Source organism: Pelophylax lessonae, assembly GCF_965119305.1.
Source record: "Pelophylax lessonae genome assembly, chromosome: 6".
In the NCBI taxonomy this organism is placed as follows: domain Eukaryota; kingdom Metazoa; phylum Chordata; class Amphibia; order Anura; family Ranidae; genus Pelophylax; species Pelophylax lessonae.
The window spans coordinates 330,629,509-330,653,318 of NC_138773.1; the positions used below are offsets into that span (position 1 = coordinate 330,629,509).

Genomic DNA, 23,810 nt, shown 5'->3' on the forward strand with positions numbered 1-23,810 from the left:
GAACACACTGGAGGTAATATATCCCCATCCCGGGACTGATCCTGAACACACTGGAGGTAATATATCTCCATCATGGGACTGACCCTGAATACACTGGAGGTAATATATCTCCATCCTGGGACTGACCCTGAACCCACTGGAGGTAATATATCTCCATCCCAGGACTGACCCTGAATACAATGGAGGTAATATATCTCCATCCTGGGACTGATCCTGAACACACTGGAGATAATATATCTCCATCCCGGGACTGATCCTGAACACACTGGAGGTAATATATCTCCATCATGGGACTGACCCTGAATACACTGGAGGTAATATATCTCCAACCCCGGACTGGCCCTGAACCCACTGGAGGTAATATATCTCCATCCCAGGACTGACCCTGAACACAATGGAGGTAATATATCTCCATCCCAGGACTGACCCTGAACACACTGGAGGGAATATATCTCCATCCCGGGACTGACTCTGAACACATTGGAGGTAATATATCTCCATCCCAGGACTGATCCTGAACACACTGCAGGGAATATATCTCCATCCCAGGACTGACCCTGAACACACTGCAGGGAATATATCTCCATCCCAGGACTGACCCTGAACACACTGGAGGGAATATATCTCCATCCCGGGACTGACTCTGAACACACTGGAGGTAATATATCTCCATTCAGGACTGACCCTGAACACACTGGAGGTAATATATCTCCATCCCAGGACTGGCCCTGAACACACTGCAGGGAATATATCTCCATCCAGGACTGACCCTGAACACACTGGAGGTAATATATCTCCATCCAGGACTGACCCTGAACACACTGGAGGTAATATATCTCCATCCCAGGACTGGCCCTGAACACACTGGAGGTAATATATCTCCATCCCGGGACAGACCCTGAACAGACTGGAGGTTATATATCTCCATCTTAGGGCTGAACTTGTTAGAAGGGTTATATCTCCCTATTAGCATGAATAATAGGAATAACAGACAAAGGAAATGAGGTTAAATCTTTCTAATGGAGCCCAAGATTGCAGTTAAAATTAGACCGGGGTTCAAACCCTTCCCCCACTGCATCCAAAATCAGAAAAACATTTTTTGACTTGACACTTTAACTAATTTTGATTTGCAGGAATTTTCTGTAAATGTAAAATCTGTAATTTTGGTACAAAATTGAGAATGACAAAATCAGCAGCTGATCCCCAATGGAAGCACCTTGGCAGTCATTAGCAGAGCGATCTCAGACACCTTATCATCTCCCTTCCCCCACTCCCACCATTGTGATGTAAAGAACAAATATTACTCTGGACAGCCAATAAATGGTTTCTTACGTTTGTCCTCATCACGGCCAGACTGTGAACTCTGAAAATAGAAGATAAACCTCTATGAGTCATTTCAAGAAATTCTGTTCATTATAACAATTCGTATTTCCAGGACAATCATTATTTCCAGAAGAGACAACCAATGGGAGCAGAGATTAAAAAATAATTACTGCAAATAGCATACCTTGTGAGTTGGGACTATTATTTAGAGAGGACCTGCCATGGAAAATGGAAGATCCACTTTTCTCTCCCCCCCCCCCCCCCCAACAAAGATAGTGTTAAAAAGTCATCTGTACACAAACCATTCACCTCCAAAAAGAAAACTTACCTTGCCCCGGTCTCTGACACTTCCTGGAGTCCTGGGTGACTTCACCGAGCTTCCTGACATAGTGACAAGCTTAAAGTCTTCTGAGAATTCCCTCCGGCCTACTGCAAGAGCCCATGCTTGCTGGATGTGGATCTCCCAACTCTACCAGATAGCATGGTGACATCACATGTCCCACCAGCAAGCATCAGAGGATGGGGCCAAGGTCATTTGGGGGGGGGGGGGGCAGAATGTTTGTATGTTTACAAATGGTTTTCCAAAGCTACAGTATTTATGTTGGGGGGCATGCAAGCAAATTAGCAAATGTTTCATTTATAGCAAGAGTCTCCAAACTGTTTTAACAAAGGGCCAGTTTATGTCCTTAGGGGGGCTGGACCAAGGCCAGAGAGAATATAATTTTTTCTGGAATCAGTGGGAGTAAATAGTGCCCCATCTTTGGTAATAGAGTGAGGAATGGTGCCCCCCATCTTTGGTATTAGAGTGAGGAATAGTGCCCCATTGTTGATATTAGAGTGAGGAATAGGGTTGAGCGGACACCTGGATGTCCGTGTTCGACGGGTTCGGCCGAACTTTAAAAAAAAGTCCGGGTCCGTGTCCCGGACTTTTACCGAACTTTTCCCGGACACCGAACCCCATTGAAGTCAATGGGGACCCAAACTTTCAGGCACTAAAATGGCTCTAAAACACCAAAGGAAAGGGCTAGAGTGCTGCAAATGGCAGCAAAACGTAGTTAAGAGCATGGCAAGTGCTCTGCAAACAAATGTGGATAGGGAAATAACTTAAAACAACAAAAAAAAAAACAGAAAAATAAAACAATGTTCTTCATCTCTGAAGGACGAGGCCCATATGGAGTAGGAGGGAGGTTGAGGTGGTGGTGGATGTGGCGGTGTCATAGGCGTGCGCACAGGGTGTGCCGGGTGTGCCTGGGCACACCCTAATCACCTAGGGCACATAGCATTATCGCTCTGTTTGCCAGTGAGGAGATGGGAAAGATCTCCCTCGGACCTGCTCTGCTCTATTTCTCTTTGCCAGCAGGGAGAGTAATGTATCGGGGCCATGTACCTGTAGGCAAACACATGCATGTGTATTTCAACTTTGGGGTGCACACCCTAATGCAATAGGCTGCGCACACCTATGGGCGGTGTAGGTGGAAGCGGCGGTGGAGGAGGACCAGGGCCGGATTAAGAGCATCATGGGCTTGGTGCTGAGGATTTTGAAGGGCCTTAAGGGCCGTGCCTTGGCATGCACCCAGAGGAGGAAGGGTGCAGCCATGCATGCCTAATTCAACATGGGATGCTGTCTCTGAAGCCCATAAACACATCCATGCATCGGCAACTGTCCCTCCTTGTCCGGCCTTCGTGCTGTGTGGGGAGGTTCTGAGGGTGCTGCCTGGGGAAGCGAGCATAGAAGCCAGACTTCTGTGTTTACAAGTGACAGAAGAGCGGTAACAGTGAATATGGCCAACCCGGGGCCTATATAAAAGGTAGGGGCCTGGAGCTGCAGCTCCAATAGCCCCTACGTTAATCTGGCCCTGAGGAGGAGGACGAGGTAGCCAACACTGCTTCTTTTCACAAATTTTAAATGAGGGTACACCCCAAAAGAGTGAGAAAGAGCAAAAATGGAACAATGGGTGGGTAAGGTCGGTATCCATTGCTATTCTGCACAAGGTACGGAAAAGTCCCGTGGGATCCATGCCTGGTTCATTTTAATGAACGTGAGCTTGTCCACATTGTCTCTGGACAGGCGGCTGCGCTTGTCTGTTATAACGCCCCCAGCCGTGCTAAATACCCGTTCAGATAATACGCTGGCTGCAGGGCACGCCAGCACCTCCAAGGCGTAAAGGGCAAGCTCAGGCCATGTGCCCAACTTGGAGACCCAGAAGTTGAAGGGGGCAGACCCCTCATTCAGTACGTCTAGGCGTGTGCACACATACTGCTCCACCATGTTGGTAAAATGCTGCCTCCTGCTAAGACGTTCCATCTGAGCTGCTGGTGCTGCTGTTTGTTGTGGCGTGCTGACAAAGCTTTTCCACATTTCGGCCATGCTAACCCTGCCTTCTGAGGTGCTGGCGGTGCCCTGGTTGCGTTGGCGACCTCCTCCTCCTCCTCTGCCTTGTGCTTCCACTGTGGCCCCGCTGTCAGATGGGAATGCCAGCAGCATCGCGTCTACCAGCGTGCGCTTGTACTCGCGCATCTTGCGATCGCGCTCCAGTGAGTGAATTAAGGACGGTACGTTGTCCTTGTAACGGGGATCCAGCAGCGTGGCCACCCAGTAATCAGCACAAGTTAGAATGTGGGCAACTCGGCGGTCGTTGTGGAGACACTGCAGCATGTAATCGCTCATGTGTGCCAGGCTGCCCAGGGGCAACGAAAGGCTGTCCTCTGTGGGAGGTGTATCGTCCGTGTCCTCTGTATCCCCCCAGCCACGCACCAGTGATGGCCATTAGCTGGCCTGGGTGCCACCCTGCTGTGAACATGGTTCCATCTCCTCCTCCAGCTCCTCCTCCTCCTCATCCTCCTCATCCTCCAGAACTGTGCCCCTGCTGGACAATTGTGTCCCTGGCGTTTGTGTGTGCAGGAACCCACCCTCGGAGCCCCTTGCAAATGACTGCCCTGAAAGCCTTGGAAATGTTACCTCTTCATCCTCCTCCTCCTCCTCATCCTGTGCCACATCCTCTTCCATCATCGCCCGAATTGTTTTTTCAAGGAGGCATAGAAGTGGGATAGTTAAGCTGAGAACGGCGTCATCGCCACTGGCCATGTTGGTGGAGTACTCAAAACAGCGCAACAAGGCACACAGGTCTCGCATGGAGGCCCAGTTATTGGTGGTGAAGTGGTGCTGTTCCGCAGAGCGACTCACGCGTGCGTGCTGCAGTTGAAACTCCACTATGGCCTGCTGCTGCTCGCACAGTCTTTGCAGCATGTGCAAGGTGGAGTTCCACCTTGTGGGCACGTCACATATGAGGCGGTGAGCGGGAAGGCCGAAGTTACGCTGCAGCGCTGCCAGGCGAGCAGCAGCAGGGTGAGAACGCCGAAAGTGCGCACAGACGGCCCGCACTTTCTGCAGCAGCTCGTACATATCGGGGTAGTTTTTAAGGAACCTCTGCACCACCAAATTCAGCACATGCGCCAGGCAAGGGATGTGCGTCAAACCGGCTAGGCCCAGAGCTGCTATGAGATTTCGCCCGTTATCGCACACCACCAGGCCGGGCTTGAGGCTCGCTGGCAGCAACCACTCATTTGTCTGCTGTTCCATGCTCCTCCACAACTCCTGCGCGGTGTGTGGTTTGTCCCCCAAACAGGCAAGTTGTAAAACTGCCTGCTGTCGTTTACCCCTGGCCGTGCTGAAGTTGGTGGTGAAGGTGTTACGCTGTCTGGATGAGGAGGCGGTAGAGGATGAGGTAGCGGAGTAGGATGAGTTAGGAACAGGAGGCAAACTGAAGCGCCCTGCAATCCTCGGTGGTGGAAGGACGTGCGCCAAATTGCTATCCGCCTCAGGCCCATCCGCCACTGCATTTACCCAGTGTGCCGTTAGGGAGATATAACGCCCCTGACCGTGCTTACTGGTCCACGTATCGGTAGTTAGGTGGACCTTGGCACAGATGGCGTTGCGCAGTGCACACCTGATTTTTTCCCCCACTTGGTTGTGCAGGGAAGGGATGGCTTGCCTGGAAAAGTAGTGGCGGCTGGGCACGACGTACTGTGGGACAGCCACCGACATAAGCTTTTTAAAACTGTGCGTCTCCACCAGACGGAATGACAGCATTTCAAAGGCCAATAATTGTGAAATGCTGGCATTCAGGGCCAGGGATCGCGGGTGGGTAGGGGGGTACTTCCTCTTCCTCTCAAGTGTTTGGGAGATGGAAAGCTGAACGCTTCCACGGGACATTGTGGAGATGGTTGTTGGTGACCAAGGTGGTGGTGTTGCTGACAGATCGTCTGTTTGCGGGGTGGCAGGTGCCGATATGACTACAGATGGGGCTGGAGCGGCTGAGACTGCAGCAGAAGAGGAAGCAGGATGAGCCAGAGACGTTTCTTGGTTTTGAAAGTGTGTACTCAACTGCAGCTCGTGCTTTGCACTTAGATGCCTGATCATGCAGGTTGTGCTCAGGTTGAGAAGGTTTATGCCTCGTTTCAGGCTCTGATTGCACAGGGTGCAAACCACTCGTGTCCTGTCATCAGCACATTTTCTAAAGAACTTCCACGCTAGAGAACTCCTTTGAGCTGTCTTTGGTGCGCTCGTTCCCTTGCTGCTTTGGGCAGTAGCAGGCGTAGTGTCTAGGGCACGGCCGCTCCGCTTCTGCACCCTGCTCCCTCTTCTGCTGTGCTGGTGGCTCTGTGCGACCACCGCCTCTTCCTCCAAACTACTCAGGTCACCTGCATGACGTTCATTCCATGTGGGGTCGAGGACCTCATCGTCCTCCACATCATCTTCCACCCAGTCTTCACCCCTGCCCTCCTTGTCGGTCTCCACAATGCTGAATGCCGCAGCAGTTGGCACCTGCGTTTCGTCATCATCGGAGACGTGCTGCGATGGTCCTTGCATGTACTCATCTTGAGAAATAAGTGGTTGGGCATCGCTGCACTCATTCTCTTCAACTTCTGGGGCAGGGCTAGGTGGATGGCCCTGGGAAACCCTGCTGACAGAGTCATCAAAAAGAATAAGAGACTGCTGTATGGATTGGGGCTCAGACTGCTTGCCTGATTTCCAAGGGGGTGTGGTGAAAGACGGTTGGACATTGGCTGCAGGTGCCAACTCTGACCTTTCTGCAGTAGACTGGGTGGGAGACAATGTGAAGGAACCGGAGGCACTGTCAGCAACTCAATCTACTATCGCCTGTACTTCTTCAGGCCTCATCACGTCTAGAGGCGCATGATGCCCTACCAAATACTGCTGCAGGTTCTGTCGCCTACTCACACTTGAGGAAGGTGTTTGACTTGTGCGTGTAGATGGCACAGATCGACCACGTCCTCTCCTTGCAACAGGAGCTCTACCAGCAGCACCACGACCCAGGCCACGGCCCTTATTTGACGGTCTCCTCATATTTCTGTAATTTAAGATCTTGCCCTAGAAAGGTGTTTATTGAATAGCGGAACAAAACAACAACAGTATCGCACGGGTGTATCTCACAGTCAAATATGCAAACTATGCTGCAATTTAATGTTTTTTACACCAAAAGGGTGTATATTGAATAGCGGAATAGGATAAAAAACTGTGTATCTCACACGTACAAACACAGACTAGGCCCGATTAAATTTTTTTCTACCCTAAAGGGAGGATGAGGAAGAGGAGTAGGAGGAGTTGGGAACAGGAGGCAAACTGAAGCGCCCTGCAATCCTTGGCGGGGGAAGGAGATGCGCCAAACTAATTTAAAAGGTGTATCTCACACGTACCGATACAGACTATGCCGTAATTTTATTTTTTACACTCCAAAAGGGTGTATATTGAATAGCGGAATAGGAAAAATTTTATAATACGGTGTATCTCACACGTACAAACACAGACTAGGCCCCGCCGATTACAATTTTTTATACCCTAAAGGCAGGATGAGGAAGAGGAGTAGGAGGAGCAGGCAGGAGGCAGACTGAAGCACCCTCAAAACCTCGGCAGTATGAGATGCGCCTCAAAAATTGGAAAGGTGGATCTCACACGTACCGACACAGACTATCCCGCAATTTAATTGATCCCCAAAGGGTTTTATTGAATAGCGGAATAGGAAATATGATCAAAAAAAGTGTATGTATCTCACACATACACAACCACACTAGGCCCCAATTACTATTGTTTGTACCCCTAAAAGGATGGATGAGGAGTAGGAGGAGTATGGAACAGGCAGCACCCTCAAATCTTCAGAAGTATGAGATGAACCCCAGAAACTTGGAAAGGTGGATCTCACATGTACCGACACAGACTATCCCGCAATTTAATTGATCCCCAAAGAGTTTTATTGAATAGCGGAATAGGAAATATGATCAAAAAAAGTGTATGTATCTCACACGTACACAACCACACTAGGCCCCAATTACTATTGTTTGTACCCCTAAAAGGATGGATGAGGAGTAGCAGGAGTATGGAACAGGCAGCACCCTCAAATCTTCAGAAGTATGAGATGCACCCCAGAAACTTGGAAAGGTGGATCTCACACGTACCGACACAGACTATACCGCAATTTAATTAATCACCAAAGGGTTTTATTGAATAGCGGAATAGGAAATATGATCAAAAAAAGTGTATGTATCTCACACATACACCACCACACTAGGCCCCAATTACTATTGTTTGTACCCCTAAAAGGATGGATGAGGAGTAGGAGGAGTATGGAACAGGCAGCACCCTCAAATCTTCAGAAGTATGAGATGAACCCCAAAAACTTGGAAAGGTGGATCTCACACGTACCGACACAGACTATCCCGCAATTTAATTTATCCCCAAAGGGTTTTATTGAATAGCGGAATAGGAAATATGATCAAAAAAAGTGTATGTATCTCACACGTACACCACCACACTAGGCCCCAATTACTATTGTTTGTACCCCTAAAAGGATGGATGAGGAGTAGGAGGAGTATGGAACAGGCAGCACCCTCAAATCTTCAGAAGTATGAGATTGTGTTCACTGTACCCCACAAAGATTGTGTTCACTGCACCCCAAAAGGATTTTGTTCACTGCACCCCAAGAAGATTGTGTTCACTGTACCCCACAAAGATTGTGTTCACTGCACCCTAAAAGGATTTTGTTCACTGCACCCCAAAAAGATTGTGTTCACTGTAACCCACAAAGATTGTGTTCACTGCACCCTAAAAGGATTTTGTTCACTGCACCCCACAAAGATTGTGTTCACTGTACCCCACAAAGATTGTGTTCACTGCACCCCACAAAGATTGTTCACTGCACCCCAAAAAGATTGTGTTCACTGCACCCCAAAAGGATTTTGTTCACTGCACCCCACAAAGATTGTGTTCACTGTACCCCACAAAGATTGTGTTCACTGTACCCCACAAAGCTTGTTCACTGCACCCCAAAAAGATTGTGTTCACTGCACCCCAAAAGGATTTTGTTCACTGCACCCCAAAAAGATTGTGTTCACTGCACCCCACAAAGATTGTGTTCACTGCACCCCAAAAGGATTTTGTTCACTGCACCCCAAAAAGATTGTGTTCACTGCACCCCACAAAGATTGTGTTCACTGCACCCCAAAAGGATTTTGTTCACTGCACCCCACAAAGATTGTGTTCACTGCACCCCAAAAAGATTGTGTTCACTGCACCCCAAAAGGATTTTGTTCACTGCACCCCACAAAGATTGTGTTCACTGTACCCCAAAAGATTGTGTTCACTGCACCCCAAAAGGATTTTGTTCACTGCACCCCAAAAAGATTGTGTTCACTGCACCCCACAAAGATTGTGTTCACTGCACCCCAAAAGGATTTTGTTCACTGTACCCCACAAAGATTGTGTTCACTGTACCCCACAAAGATTGATCACTGCACCCCAAAAGGATTTTGTTCACTGCACCCCAAAAAGATTGCGTTCACTGCACCCCAAAATGATTTTGTTCACTGCACCCCAAAAAGATTGTGTTCACTGCACCCCACAAAGATTGTGTTCACTGCACCCCAAAAGGATTTTGTTCACTGCACCCCACAAAGATTGTGTTCACTGCACCCCAAAAAGATTGTGTTCACTGCACCCCACAAAGATTGTGTTCACTGCACCCCAAAATAATTTTGTTCACTACACCCCACAAAGATTGTGTTCACTGCACCCCACAAAGATTGTGTTCACTGTACCCCACAAAGATTGTTCACTGCACCCCACAAAGATTGTGTTCACTGCACCCCAAAAGGATTTTGTTCACTGCACCCCACAAAGATTGTGTTCACTGTACCCCACAAAGATTGTGTTCACTGCACCCCAAAAGGATTTTGTTCACTGCACCCCAAAAAGATTGTGTTCACTGCACCCCAAAAAGATTGTGTTCACTGCACCCCAAAAGGATTTTGTTCACTGCACCCCAAAAAGATTGTGTTCACTGCACCCCACAAAGATTGTGTTCACTGCACCCTAAAAGGATTTTGTTCACTGCACCCCAAAAAGATTGTGTTCACTGCACCACACAAAGATTGTGTTCACTGCACCCCAAAAGGATTTCGTTCACTGCACCCCACAAAGATTGTGTTCACTGTACCCCACAAAGATTGTGTTCACTGCACCCCAAAAGGATTTTGTTCACTGCACCCCAAAAAGATTGTGTTCACTGCACCCCAAAAGGATTTTGTTCACTGCACCCCAAAAAGATTGTGTTCACTGCATCCCAAAAAGATTGTGTTCACTGCACCCCAAAAGGATTTTGTTCACTGCACCCCAAAAAGATTGTGTTCACTGCACCACACAAAGATTGTGTTCACTGCACCCCAAAAGGATTTCGTTCACTGCACCCCAAAAAGATTGTGTTCACTGCACCCCAAAAAGATTGTGTTCACTGCAGCCCACACACAGAAAAATGGATGTGGATCACTGACACCTGCCTATCTCCTATCCCACACCACACAGCAATATCGATTGTAGTTTGTAGAACACACTTTCCCTAAAATTCAGCAGACTCTGTCCCTAACAGGATTGATAAGAGATCGTAGATCAGGACTAAGTGCAGACCCCACCCCACACAGCAATGTCGATTGTAGTTTGTAGAAAAACCTTTCCCTAAAATTCAGCAGACTCTATCCCTAAAATGCCTACAACTCGCCCTGCCTAAAACACTCCGACCTGTCCCTCAATTCTATCCGGACACAAATGGTTTTTTCCTGCCTGTCTTTCCCTAATCAGCAGCCAGCACGTATGTGTGCTCTGTCCCTGATCTAAGCAGCAGAATGACGCCGCTGCGGCGCTGTCTCGAACTTATAAAGACTTGGTCACATAATTCAGACGGCCAATCACAGCTACTGATACATTTTCAGGCATGGCTGGGATGGCTTAAGGCACACCAGTTAAACGCTTGTTGATTGGCTGTTGAAAGCCCGCCATGAAAAGAGCGCCAAAGCATGCAAAACCCGGAAATAAAACAACCGAACACGGATTTTTACCCGAATATACAGTAAAGTGTCCGTGTCCGTGTTCGGGTAAAAAAAATCCAATTATTCGGTACGAACACGAATAATACAGTCCGTGTTCGCTCAACACTAGTGAGGAATAGTGCCCCATTGTTGGTATTAGAGTGAGGAATAATGCCCCATCGATGGTATTAGAGTGAGGAATAATGCCCCATTGTTGGTATTAGAGTGAGGAATAATGCCCCATTGTTGGTGTCAGTGAGCAGAATAGTGTCTAATATCAATGGGATAATTAGTACCCCAAGGGCTGAATAAAGGCCAGCAAAGGGTCGCATCTGGCCACTAGGGCCGCAGTTGGGAGACCACTGATTTAGAGATTCCACTTTAAAGTCCCTTTTTTCAACTTCCAGCCCTTCAGACCCCAACAGTCTGTAGTGGGAGCATTGATTTGTAGATGAACTGTAATCTCTGCAATCTCTAGCCATCTATTATTATGTCCTCATTCCTTGCCCATGTCCTACAATCTCCAACCTCACCTGTAGAATTTCCACAGAGTCTGACCATCTCTTTTAGTCCTCTGTAACATTAGTAGTGATGGACGAACATCGGCCTGGGGCGGTTCGCAAACGTTATGCGCAAACTTTCTCAAATGTTCGCGAACCGCAGGTTCGCAGCGGACCCCATTGACTTTAATGGGAGGCGAACTCTAAAAACCTTCAGGTCATATTTGCAGCCCCAAAATACTTACTAGCTGTGCACAAATAGTCCCACAACATGGACAATGTCATACCAGAAGTATTGCAATTGTAAAAGTTGCCATAAAAAAATTTTTTTTCTTTTTCAGCAAAAAAAAAGTTTTTTTTTTTCTAAATCAGCCAGAACTGAGAGCAGCCGGTAAATACATTGTCAAATACATATAGGGTCCATTCACACGTCTGTAAAATGGGTCCGTATCCGATCCACAATTTGGCGGAACGTTTGCAGACCCATTGATTTTCAATTCCAGTCTGAAAAATTAGGCATTCACAGGATACAGAAGTAAGTGTCGGCCATTCCAGGCCCCAAAAATTAGCCCACATGCATTTACCTGTCAGCTAAGAACGTTGTATTCTGTGGCTGGACGTACATTAGGCATTGACAGGATAAATAATTGTCGGCCATGAAAGGCCCCAAAAATTAGGCATTCAATGGACATGAAATGCCTTTTATGCCGCTGTATTTACCGAAGACAAGGACCATGAATTTTTGTGGGTGGATGGCGGTCTGGGGGATATTTGTGGCCTGTCATGAGGAATTTTATTCAAACATGGTCTACTGGTCACATGTGTTGAAGTCCTCTGAGATCCATCCCTCATTCATTTTTGTAAATGTGAGGTAGTCAACACTGTCATTAGCTAGGCGAGTGCGCTTATCGGTCACGATCCCCCCTGCTGCACTGAACGTCCTTTTGGACAGGACACTGTACGGGGGGCAAGCCAACAGTTCCATTGCAAATTGTGCAAGCTCTGGCCAGAGGTCAAGCCTGGCCACCCAGTAGTCCAGGGGTTCATCAATCCTCAGAGCATCCACATCGGCCATTAACCCGATGTAGTCGGACACCTGTCGGTCTAGGTGTTCCCTCATGCTGGATCTGGAGTACAGCTGTGGATGGGTCGGCTGAAAGAAGGATCTCATATCTGAAGTGACCAACACATCTTCCAACCGCCCTCTTCTTCCAGGCGCTGTTGGATTGGTACCCGCAACTGTTTCTCTGTGAGTGGAAATTCCTCTGCCAGCGCACGGAAAAGCAGAATGCAGCATTTCTCGAAGCAAGGCCTGGAAGTGCTGCATTCTGACCGCCCTCTGTGATGGTGGTAACATTTCCGCCATTTTGTGTTTGTACCGGGGGTCTAAGTACTTTGCCACCCAGTACTGGTCCTTGCCCTTTATACTTTTTATACGGGGTCCCCCTTAAAACACTGGAGCATGTAGGCCCCCAATTCACACTAAACTGGAAGCGGTGTAGTGGCCTGCCTCCAGCTCATCATCCAGGATAATGTCGTCCTCGTTCTCCTCCCCCCATCCACGGATAACACCAGGGATCCCAGAAAGGTTTAAAGCATGCTCTTCTTGCTCCTTCTCATCACCCCCAGCACCATCCTCCTCTGACTTCTCTTCAGACTCCTGTTGTTGACTTGTCTCAGATGGAGTAGCACCCACGGGGAATTCATCCAACATTGCGACTTTCTCATCTTCCTGCTCCTGCTCCTCGACGGCATGATCAATGACACAATGCAAAGCACGCTCCAGAAAGAAGGTGTAAGGTATGATGTCACTGATGGCGCCCTGTTCGCAACTGACCAGTTTAGTGATCTCATCAAATGGCTGCAGAAGTCTGCATGCATCGCGCATGAGCAGAAACTGGCGCGGTGAAAAAAACCCAAGCTCCCCAGAAGCTGTCCTGCCGCAGAGTTCGTAAAGGTAGTCGTAAACTGCACATTTTTTCTGGAGCAGCCTATCAAGCATATACAAGATTGAGTTCTATTGCGTCGGGCAGTCACAAATAAGACGCCTGACGGGCAGGTTGTGTCGTCGCTGAATGTCAGCAAGGCGAGCCATGGCTGTGTAAGATCTTCTGAAATGGCCCGAGATTTTCCTGGCCTGCCGCAAGACGTCCTGGACCCCAGGGTATTTGGCAAGGAATTGCTGCATGACCAAATTCAGGACGTGTGCCATGCATGGCATGTGTATAATTTTGCCCTGATTCACCGCGCTCAGCAGATTGGCACCATTGTCGCACACCACTTTACCAAATCTCAAATTGAGTGGTGTCAGCCACTGATCTGCCTGTGAATGCAAAGCTGAAAGGAGTGCAGGACCAGTGTGGCTCTTGGCTTCCAGGCACAACAGATGCAGCACAGCATGGCAACGTCTCACCTGGCATGTGGAATAGGTTCTTGGGATCTTGGGCGACGCAGCGGAAGAGACGGTAGCAGCGGAAAAGGTGGAGTCAGCCGAGGAGGAGAGGGAGGATGGAGGAGGAGTAGGAGAAGAAGAGGCAGGCCTGCATGCAATCCATGGCGGTAAAACCAAATCTACACGGGTGCCACGGGTTACATGCTTGACAGCCGTCAGAAGGTTCACCCAGTGGGCAGTAAAAGTTATATACCTTCCTTGCCCGTGTTTGCTAGACCACGTGTCTGTGGTCAGATTTATCTTGGCACCGACGCTTTGTGCCAGAGATACATTCAGTTACCGCTGAACATGGCCATATAGCTCTGGGATGGCCTTCTGTGAGAAATATTTAATTGTGGTGTTCCAATGGCCACAAATTTCCGAAAGGCCTCCGAGTCCACCAGTTGATATGGCAGTAGTTGGCGGGCTATCAGTTCTGACAAGCCAGCAGTCAAACGTTGGGCAAGAGGGTTATCCGGCGTCATCATTTTTTTACGCTCCAACATTTGGGCCACAGAAGCCTGCCTTTTTCCAGAACAACGTGAGGACGGCATGATGGGAGGTGGAGTGGAGGACAATTGTGAGGAGAGAGGAGAAGGAGAAGGGGCTGGACGGTGAGAGACTAGAGTGTGGCTTTGTGGGTTCTGATGGTGTTGCTCCCACTGGGCTCGGTGATGGAAGTCCAGGCGGTCGTCCCTAGGTGAGTGTTGGGCTTACCGTGACTTATGCGTTGACTGCAAAGGCTGCAGATGGCAACACTGTTGTCAGCAATGGACACATTAAAAAAAGCCCGCACTGCGGAGCCATGTGCCGGCGTCCTGGGAGCGCCAGATGTGACTGTACATGGTTGATGGCTCGCTCCTGATACATTAGCAGTCTGCTTTGTCCCTCCTGTGCAATGTAAGTTCCGCCTGAATAGCGTAATAGAAAATAAAATTGTGTATCTCACACGTACAAACACAGACTAGGCCCCGATTACAATTTTTTGTACCCTAAAGGGAGGATGAGGATGAGGAGTAGGAGGAGTTCGGAACAGGCAGGAGGCAAACTGAAGCACCCTGCAATCCTCGGCGGTGGAAGATGCGCCCAAATAATTTGAAAGGGTATCTTACACGTACCGATACAGACAATGCCGCAATTTAATTTTTTTTACCCCAAAAGGGTGTATATTGGATAGCGGAATAGAAAAAAGTATATAAAAAGGTGTATCTCAGACGTACAATCAGGTGACTGTGCCCCCCTGTCTAGGGGCCCCTTCAGATGATTGCAGAGATTTTCTGGAAACATTGATATTCCAGCACACAATTCCATACCCCCAATGTGGAGCTCATCTCCAGAAGATTTACTTACAATGTCCGATCCCAGTGGATTCCCCGCTGTGTCCGGACTCTCAGTATTCGGCAGTGAGACGTTCAGATGTACTTCTTCCCCATTGGACAGTTTCAGCAGATGGCTCCCTTTCCGGAGGACTCGATCCCGCGCTGGAAGACAAGGATAACCATGATAAGGATTTTCTATGGGAATGTCACCGGTCACATGACCACCTATATCTATAGGGCTGCCTGGCAGGTGTACCACCCCCAGATTAGGATAACTGTACCACCCCATAGGACCACACCTCCGCATGGTGTCACTGCTCCACCCACTTCATTAAATATTGAAATACGTATCCTTTATGACATCACTGATAACATGTATGTAAAGCCCAAACTTTTCTTTGCAGTTGGATGGAGAATAATACAGAGAGAATCCATCACTACTGACCCCCATCACCATTATCACCCAGACAGGAAGTGATAACAAATCAAAATGTTACATTTATCACCAGAACAGGAAGTGAGTATTCTGGGGTCACCTGTATAAAAAAAGGATTTCCCTTCGCTTTAGGGAGATTTTGCACTTACAGTGCACCCGGAAAGTATTCACAGCGATTCACTTCCTCCACATGTTTTTATGTTACAGCCTTATTCCAAAATGGATTAAATTCATTATTTTCCTCAAAATTCTACAAACAATCCCCCATAATGACAATGTGAGAGAAGTTTGTTTTAAGTATTTGCAAATTTTAAAAAATAAAAAAGGAAAAACTCCCATGTACATAAGTATTCACACCCTTTGCTCAATACTTTGGTGAAGCTCCATTGGTACCAATTACAGCCTCCAGTATTTTTGAGTATGATGCTACAAGCTTGGCACACCTATTTTGGGTAGTTTCTCCCATTCTTCTTTGCAGAACCTCCCAAGCTCCATCAGGTTGGATGGGGGAGGGTCGGTGCACAGCCATTTTCAGATCTCTCCAGAGATGTTCAATCGGGTTCAAGTCTGGGCTCTGGCTGGGCCACTCAAGGACATTCACAGAGTTGTCCCATAGCCACTCTTTGTTATCTTGGCTGTGTGCTTAGGGTCGTTGTCCTGTTGGAAGATGAACCTTCACCCCAGTCTGAGGTCCAGAGCGCTCCGGAGCAGGTTTTCATCAAGGATGTCTCTGTACATTGCTGCATTCATCTTTCCCTCCATTCTGACTAGTCTGCCAGTTCCTGCCACTGAAAAACATCCCCACAGCATGATGCTGCCACCACCATGCTTCACTGTAGGGATGGTATTGGCCAGGTGATGAGCGGTGCCTGGTTTCCTCCAGACATGATGCTTGCTATTCAGGCCAAAGAGTTCAATCTTTGTTTCATTAGACCAGAGAATTTGGAGTGGGCTTCCGTCTGGTCACTCTACCATACAGGCCTGATTGGTGGAGTGTGGAATTGTATTTTGTGCAACAACTACTGTACATCTGTATTTAGTAGAGATATATTCTTCAACCAGTAGATGGCAGTGTGTATAAATCAAAGCTGCATCTATGATATGCTCTATGTCTTTTCCCTGAATAAAGTTCATGTTTCCTGTCTGCAGTTAAGCAGAAAAGATCATGGGAACTGTGCACTGTCTGTTCTGTAGGGCTATATACAGAATTTCTAACAGGGTATGAGCCCAGTCATAACACAGACATCCACCAAGAGAAAAGCTGTGAACCCAGTCATAGGCAGCTAAAGCAAATAAGTGCAGGATACAGCAACAGAAAAAAGACTGCAACAGAATAAAAGAAAATGGCCAGTAATACGGCTGCAACAAAGCTTTCATTTGCAAATTTGACAAACCAGAACTACCAGTCTTGGAAATTCAAGATGAAAATGCTGTCTCAGCAATAAACTGTATTTGTTTAGAAAGCTATACCAAACCAAGCTGATGAAAGGCCAGGAAATGCAGGATTACATAAGGCACACCTTGGAAATGGCTGAACACCTGAGAGGTATAGGAGAAGAAATAAAAGATTTTCATGTTGCAGCACTATTACTCAGTGGCTTACCAGAAAGTTATGAAACGCTTGTCACAGCACTTGATGCATGTCTAGATGATGAACTAGATGAACAATATGTTAAGGGCAAGCTTGTGGATGAATATAAGCATAAAACAGAAAGCATTAATAGTGACGGTGTTTCGCTCGCAGGGTCTGCTTTAAAGCACGGAAAAATAGAAATAAAATCAGTAACATGCAACAAGAAACACGTGAATGTTTTGTGTGCAAGAAACAAGGTAATTTAAAAGCAGATTTCAGAATCAGGAAAGCTAGAATGCAGAAAAAAAATAAACTCATAGTCATAAGAAATTGTGAGGAGGAGGATGAAGAGGGATGGCACATTGATGCCAATTTTATTCCGTAAAAGAAGTTGCTTGTTAAGTGAATTGTCCGGTCTGCTTTAGGGCTTATTGCACACTGCAGGTCAAAGGAGCTCAGAGAAGCGGCTCCTACAGGCTTTTGAGCTCTCATTTTTTTCTGCCTGGAAACTCCTCTCCATGTTATCTAATGTGTCCATGTACACTATGGCTTTTTCAGGCATATGCTCCTACAGGCAGAAGCCCCCCCACCCCCCCCCCCCCACCAAACTCGCGTTTTTGAGAGGAGCTAGTGCCCAGAAATGTTTGTTACAGCTTTTTGTTTTGTTTATACAGTGATTAAGAAAATTCTATCTAGGAGGGCTTATGAGAAAAATGCTTATGCTCAAAAAAGCCCAAAGAAGCTCAAAGGAGTTACAAGGAGCTCAAAGAAGCTCAATAAAAAAGTGCACAAGAGCACAAGAAAACACAAGCTTCTTCAAGCTGAAATAAAAGCTCAAATGCCTGTAAAAGCAGCTTTTTTTTTTTTTTTAACTGCAGTGCGCTTGAGCCCTAACTATGAACAGAGGGTGGGAGTGAAATCCTACCAGGAATGGGCACAGGGAACAATATTTATCCTTCGTATTAACCCTCTAGGTGATGGAGAAATAATAGTTAAAAAGGAAGGATGAGCAGCCTGCAGGCAGGCTCTGCTTCTCTCCCTGCGATGTAAATAAAAGGGGGGAGGGCTCTGCCCAGACACGGTCTGCCGCATGGAAGAGATGAGAACACAGACAGCCATCAGGATGTAATCTCCAGTTGCTGCTTCTTTCAGATCATTCTTGTATTCATTACTCGCCTTGACCTATCCTGCCCTGCCCTGCCCGGAGACCTGTGTCCTGGAGCTTTCTCCATGTAGAAGGGATTGCTGGGACCTGCTGTCTGCCCTGAAGCCACCATTCTCTTGGAGATCACCACTATGGACTTGCCATATGTGGACTCTCACTTGTGCAGGTATGCTGGGGCAGTCACAGTAGTTAGGATAGATAGGAAAAGGACTTAATGCACCTTTAGAAACTGTTATACTTAGATCCTTCAGTAAAACCTTTGAAGCTTTGCCGTGCCTGGTCAGAAGTCATTCTAAAGGGGTGTATGACAGTAACCGGCACATGACACAGACTCTGCAGTTTGGGTCATTTAAAACACATTGGGGTATAAAGACAGCACTGCAAGAGTTAAGAGCACAAGCAGGGGTAATGGAGGTCTGTCATGAAGTCCACGCTAGGAGCAAACAGTATCTTTTCAGTCAGTGCCCAGTGTCAGTGGCCATCATCCCTATAAATTGTGAACAAGAAGGGTTCCCCTATGTATGGGACTGTAAATGCCACTGAACATTGTGTTTTGTATAAAATATCTTTATTGTTACAAAATACATACAAAATAATAACATAAATCAATAACATCACAGGGCATAAAATATGCATGCATATGACAGACCAAATACCGAACACAATAGGGGCGCTTGGGTGTACAAGGTGATCGTGGAACCGGAACCGACCCTACGCGTTTCGGGCAGAAGAGCCCTTCTTCAGGGGTCACCCAAAGCTCCAGATACAATACCTAGTATATCCTTAGCGTCTATCCCTACGGATTGGATTGGTCTGTCAGCTAAAAGATGGTATTGCTACCATTAGGAGGAATGCCCAAATTCCCACAGGCCCGTTCCAGGGCTGCGAAGTCCATGAGAGTATGAAAGAAGTAGTAGCATCCGCCCAGAGGAACCAGGAGGGCACCACGATGACCGGCAAAAAAATTGGCTCAGTATAAACTACTCCCGTAAGGGGGAGGGGGATATATCCATATATCAACCTGTATTATACAGGAAGGATGAGACCACAGAGGGTCCAATATAGTACAAGTAGTAATAATCTTGTATGGGTGAGATCAAAGTGTATGTGTATCTGTCTCCTATCTTGCTATGGGCTTGGCATCCTCTACTGTAGAAGAGGATGTAGAGGATGCCAAGCCCATAGCAAGATAGGAGACAGATACACATACACTTTGATCTCACCCATACAAGATTATTACTACTTGTACTATATTGGACCCTCTGTGGTCTCATCCTTCCTGTATAATACAGGTTGATATATGGATATATCCCCCCTCCCCCTTACGGGAGTAGTTTATACTGAGCCAATACTGAGCCAATTTTTTTGCCGGTCATCGTGGTGCCCTCCTGGTTCCTCTGGGCGGATGCTACTACTTCTTTCATACTCTCATGGACTTCGCAGCCCTGGAACGGGCCTGTGGGAATTTGGGCATTCCTCCTAATGGTAGCAATACCATCTTTTAGCTGACAGACCAATCCAATCCGTAGGGATAGACGCTAAGGATATACTAGGTATTGTATCTGGAGCTTTGGGTGACCCCTGAAGAAGGGCTCTTCTGCCCGAAACGCGTAGGGTCGGTTCCGGTTCCACGATCACCTTGTACACCCAAGCGCCCCTATTGTGTTCGGTATTTGGTCTGTCATATGCATGCATATTTTATGCCCTGTGATGTTATTGATTTATGTTATTATTTTGTATGTATTTTGTAACAATAAAGATATTTTATACAAAACACAGTGTTCAGTGGCATTTACAGTCCCATACATAGGGGAACCCTTCTTGTTCAGAAGTCCACGCTAGGTGCACAGCCGGACCCCATTCTACTACTGGAAGTGAGGTGGCAGAGATACACTGGACAGGTGGAGTGGGCATAGGCTCTGCGTGTCCCTCCTAATTGCAACAAGTGACAGTAATGGTGTTCAATGACATAGGCCAGAGAGAGTTAATTGGAGTCCAGTTTATTTGTTCAAGTGTACACAGAGTAGACCATCTCTAAGCTAGAGGTCCACCTTAATGTTGAGGTTCCCTTGAAAATGGTCCCTGCCTTGTACCGGGGCATTGAAAAGCACGACACGAGTAAAAGTGCTCCATGCGCCAGGCGAGTAACCCTGTTTAAGGTGCCTAGATTAGCCCAGAAGAACCCATCCCGGGGTAGGTCTTTTATGTGATCCACACTTGGCACCCAACGAGAAGAGGATCATGAGGGAAGTCTCACCTACACCCACCCTACAAGCCAGTTTGCGAGTGGCTGCGGTTGTGGCAAGTAATGGAGGTTCTGTTGGAGGGGTGGATTGGTGGCTTTACGGTAAGGCTGTACCCTTCAGGACGTGGCAGGAACCCTATGTAAGGTCCACTGCATAGCAGAACCCTCTAATGGACTGAGCCTAGACCATGGGTATGCTTCACTCCATGCCTTCAGACAGAAGAGTAAAATTGTAACGTGTGTAAGAACCGGTGGAGGGAAATATGTGTTCTATGCTATTTTCCTTAAAATGATTCTGTAGTCAGGGCCTGGACAAGACGTTATCCTTCTACTGTGAGGCCCAGTTTAGTAATTTGGCCTTTGGCCATGAGGGGCATTAACACTCACAGGAGGACATTTCCATCATGTTAATACCTAATCTAAATCATCAGTTAACACCAACAACAAGCGGTTCCCTCGTGGTCCCAGCACACCCCCTTTTTCATCCAAACTGTGTGATGTCACACCTTTGTATGTTATATTACCCATGACATCAACAGTTTGGATAACACAGTTCTGGTACTGAGGGGGTACTGGTACTGTTCCCTGGCTGTCAAGCTGGCCCAATCGGATTAATACTGTCTAATATTCCTGATTGGCAGCCATTTTCCATGATGAGTGTCTCAGAAAGTACTGAAGACAGCCAGGCGTCTGGCATGAGCTGCCGGTTTGGTGCAAACCTTGATTTTAAGTTTTGCTTGTTTAGGGTTTCATCAAACAGGCAAACTAAATTAGTGTTTCACCAAGCTGAATGTCTGGAAGTGAAACATTTAGCAGCAGTATTGCCTCCGCTGCTAAACATGACCCTTCTACTCTGGCTGGTTGTAAGGAAGCTGACAGCCGTCAACAACCTAACAACCATGACTCATGCCCCCGCCTGGGACATTCAGCTGTCAGCCAATCTCCTCCTCCTGAATCATATGAGGCCACATGCTCTCAACATGGGGGGGGGGGGGGGTACAGTATGTGTCAGAGAAACCTTCAGCTGCAGACTGGTCATCACATGACAAGCACCACAAGACTTCCACATGACTTCCTGGCTGCCTATAAAAGCTGAGCAAGTGCTCGGAGGAATTGCTGGTTTGTCTTTCAGCTTCCTGTACCTGAGTTCCTGTTTCCTGTGTGATCGTTTACCTGCTGTGACCCGGATTGACCCTGACCTGCTCTGCTCTTCTCCTGGACCCGACCTTGGCTTGTTTTACGGACTTTGCTTTTGCTTACCTGTGTTTGACCCTCTGCCTGCGACCCGGATTTACCTTCAGTCTCCTGTGCCTTGACCCTCTGCTTGTGACCCAGTCTTGTCTCCTATCTCCAGTGCCTTGACCCTCAGCCTGTGACCTGGATTGTCTGCTTACCTGTGTTTGACCCTCAGCCTGCTCCGGACTTTTACTGCTGGATCCTGATCAGTCTCTGCTCCAGCTCTACAGGACCTCCACGCAAGCTCTACCCTGCCTGCTGGTAGCTTGTGCCTCTTTGTGCCATCCACCCTCTGTATCACCTCCAGAGGGGCGGAGTGCGCTTAGTCGCAACAGCGAACCGCTCTCGGCATCTCGGCCTCGGTGAGTACCTCTATTCTGATAGTACAAACCAGCCATGTCAGAGGCCGACAGAGCGCGTTCTCCTCTTGAGATCCTGTGCCAGCAGGTCACAACCCTCACTGATGCAGTCCAGAAACTGCAGGAAGGCTATGCCCAGATTGACGGTCGTCTCCAGCAACTTTCAGGGTCATCTGCATCAACAGCCGCAGCCCCTGCGCCCACCAGCGGAGCCTCCTCTTCTCAAGTTGCATCAAGCCCCACAGTGATCATGGCTACCCCTGAGCCCAGGGTTCCCACACCGGAGCGTTTTTCAGGCGATCGCAAAAAGTTCCGGGCCTTCAAAAATGCATGCTCCTTGTACTTAGCCCTTCAACCCAGGACTTTTTCGTCCGAAGTAGTTAAGGTGGGATTTGTCATCTCCCTGTTGACCGAAGAGCCGCAGGCCTGGGCCCACAGCCTGATGGAACAGAGGAGCTCTCTTCTGAACTCTTTGGACCTTTTCTTTGAAAGTATGTCTCAACTATATGATGACCCCCAACGCACCGCTACTGCAGAAGTTATGCTACACTCCCTGTCCCAAGGAAAGAGACCAGTGGAGGACTACACTGCTGAATTTCGAAAATGGTCAGCTGACACAGGGTGGAACGAACCCGCTCTTAAGTACCAGTACCGCCAGGGGCTGTCAGAAGCTTTGAAAGATGAGTTGGCCAGGATTGAAACCCCTGCCACTTTGGAGGATTTAATCCAATCCGCTACCAAGCTAGACAGGCGCATGCGCGAGCGGCGCTCTGAGCGCTCCCAGGGTCCCCGACCTAGTTGGATGCTCCCTAAACCTTCTCCCGTTCACCCATCCTTTCCAGTGACTCCTGTCACCTCTGCTCCAGAGGCTGAGCCCATGCAGCTTGGATTGGTCCGTGCTCCTCTTACCCCTGAAGAGAAGCAACGACGGCGACAGGCCAATCTCTGTCTGTACTGTGGGGGAACTGGACATTTTCTGCGTACCTGCCCCGTGAGACCCAGTAAGTCACGCTCGCAGTTTTTTATGAACTTTCAGAACCCTGGTTTATCCCAGACTTATGTCACCCTCTCTGTCTCCTTACAGCTAATGGAAAAGGAAGTTCATCTACCAGCAATTATTGATTCCGGAGCCTGTAGTTGTTTTCTAGACACCTCACTGGCCCAAAAACTGCACATTCCACTGCAAACCAAAGAACAAGGCCTCCAAGTCTACCTGGCTGATGGGTCTCTCCCTCGCTCTGGATTTGTCACACAACAGACAAGGCCCATCCTTGTCACCACGGACTCCGGCCACCAGGAGCTTCTAAGCTTTGACATCATCTTCTCCCCCATGTTCCCAATCATTTTGGGGCTCCCCTGGCTACAGGCACATGAACCTGACATCAATTGGAACAAGAAGAAAGTCTCCTTTTCCTCTCCCTACTGTTCCCAGCATTGCCTTCCTCCAGCTCCAGCCTCCTGTTTAACCGTAGTACCTACACCTGACAATCTCCAGCACGTCCCTCCGGTATATCTTGAATTTAGAGATGTCTTCGATAAACAAAAAGCTGATTGCCTACCACCTCATCGGTCTTACGACTGCCCCATTGATTTGCTACCTGGTTCTGAAATACCCTTTGGCCGTATCTTTCCACTATCAGAGACTGAACTAGCGGCTCTTAAAACGTATATTGATGAGAACTTGGATAAGGGTTTCATTCGTCCATCATCTTCACCGGCCGGAGCCGGCATCTTCTTTGTGGAAAAGAAAGATGGTTCCCTAAGACCATGCATAGACTATAGAGAACTGAACAAAATAACGATAAAAAATCGCTATCCTATTCCACTTATCCCAGAGTTGTTTCAGCG

At 47.8% G+C, this 23,810-nt stretch overlaps 1 protein-coding gene across 1 annotated transcript in view; it reads right to left on the reverse strand.

Moving 5' to 3' along the window:
* LOC309558766 (protein mono-ADP-ribosyltransferase PARP14-like) overlaps positions 1-23,810 on the reverse strand; it is a 343,037-nt gene that overhangs the window by 68,951 nt on the left and 250,276 nt on the right. The window contains exon 18 of the mRNA XM_082261814.1: positions 1,652-1,704. Within this exon, the coding sequence (XP_082117940.1) occupies positions 1,652-1,704 (53 nt within the window). The remainder of the gene's footprint in view (positions 1-1,651; positions 1,705-23,810) is intronic.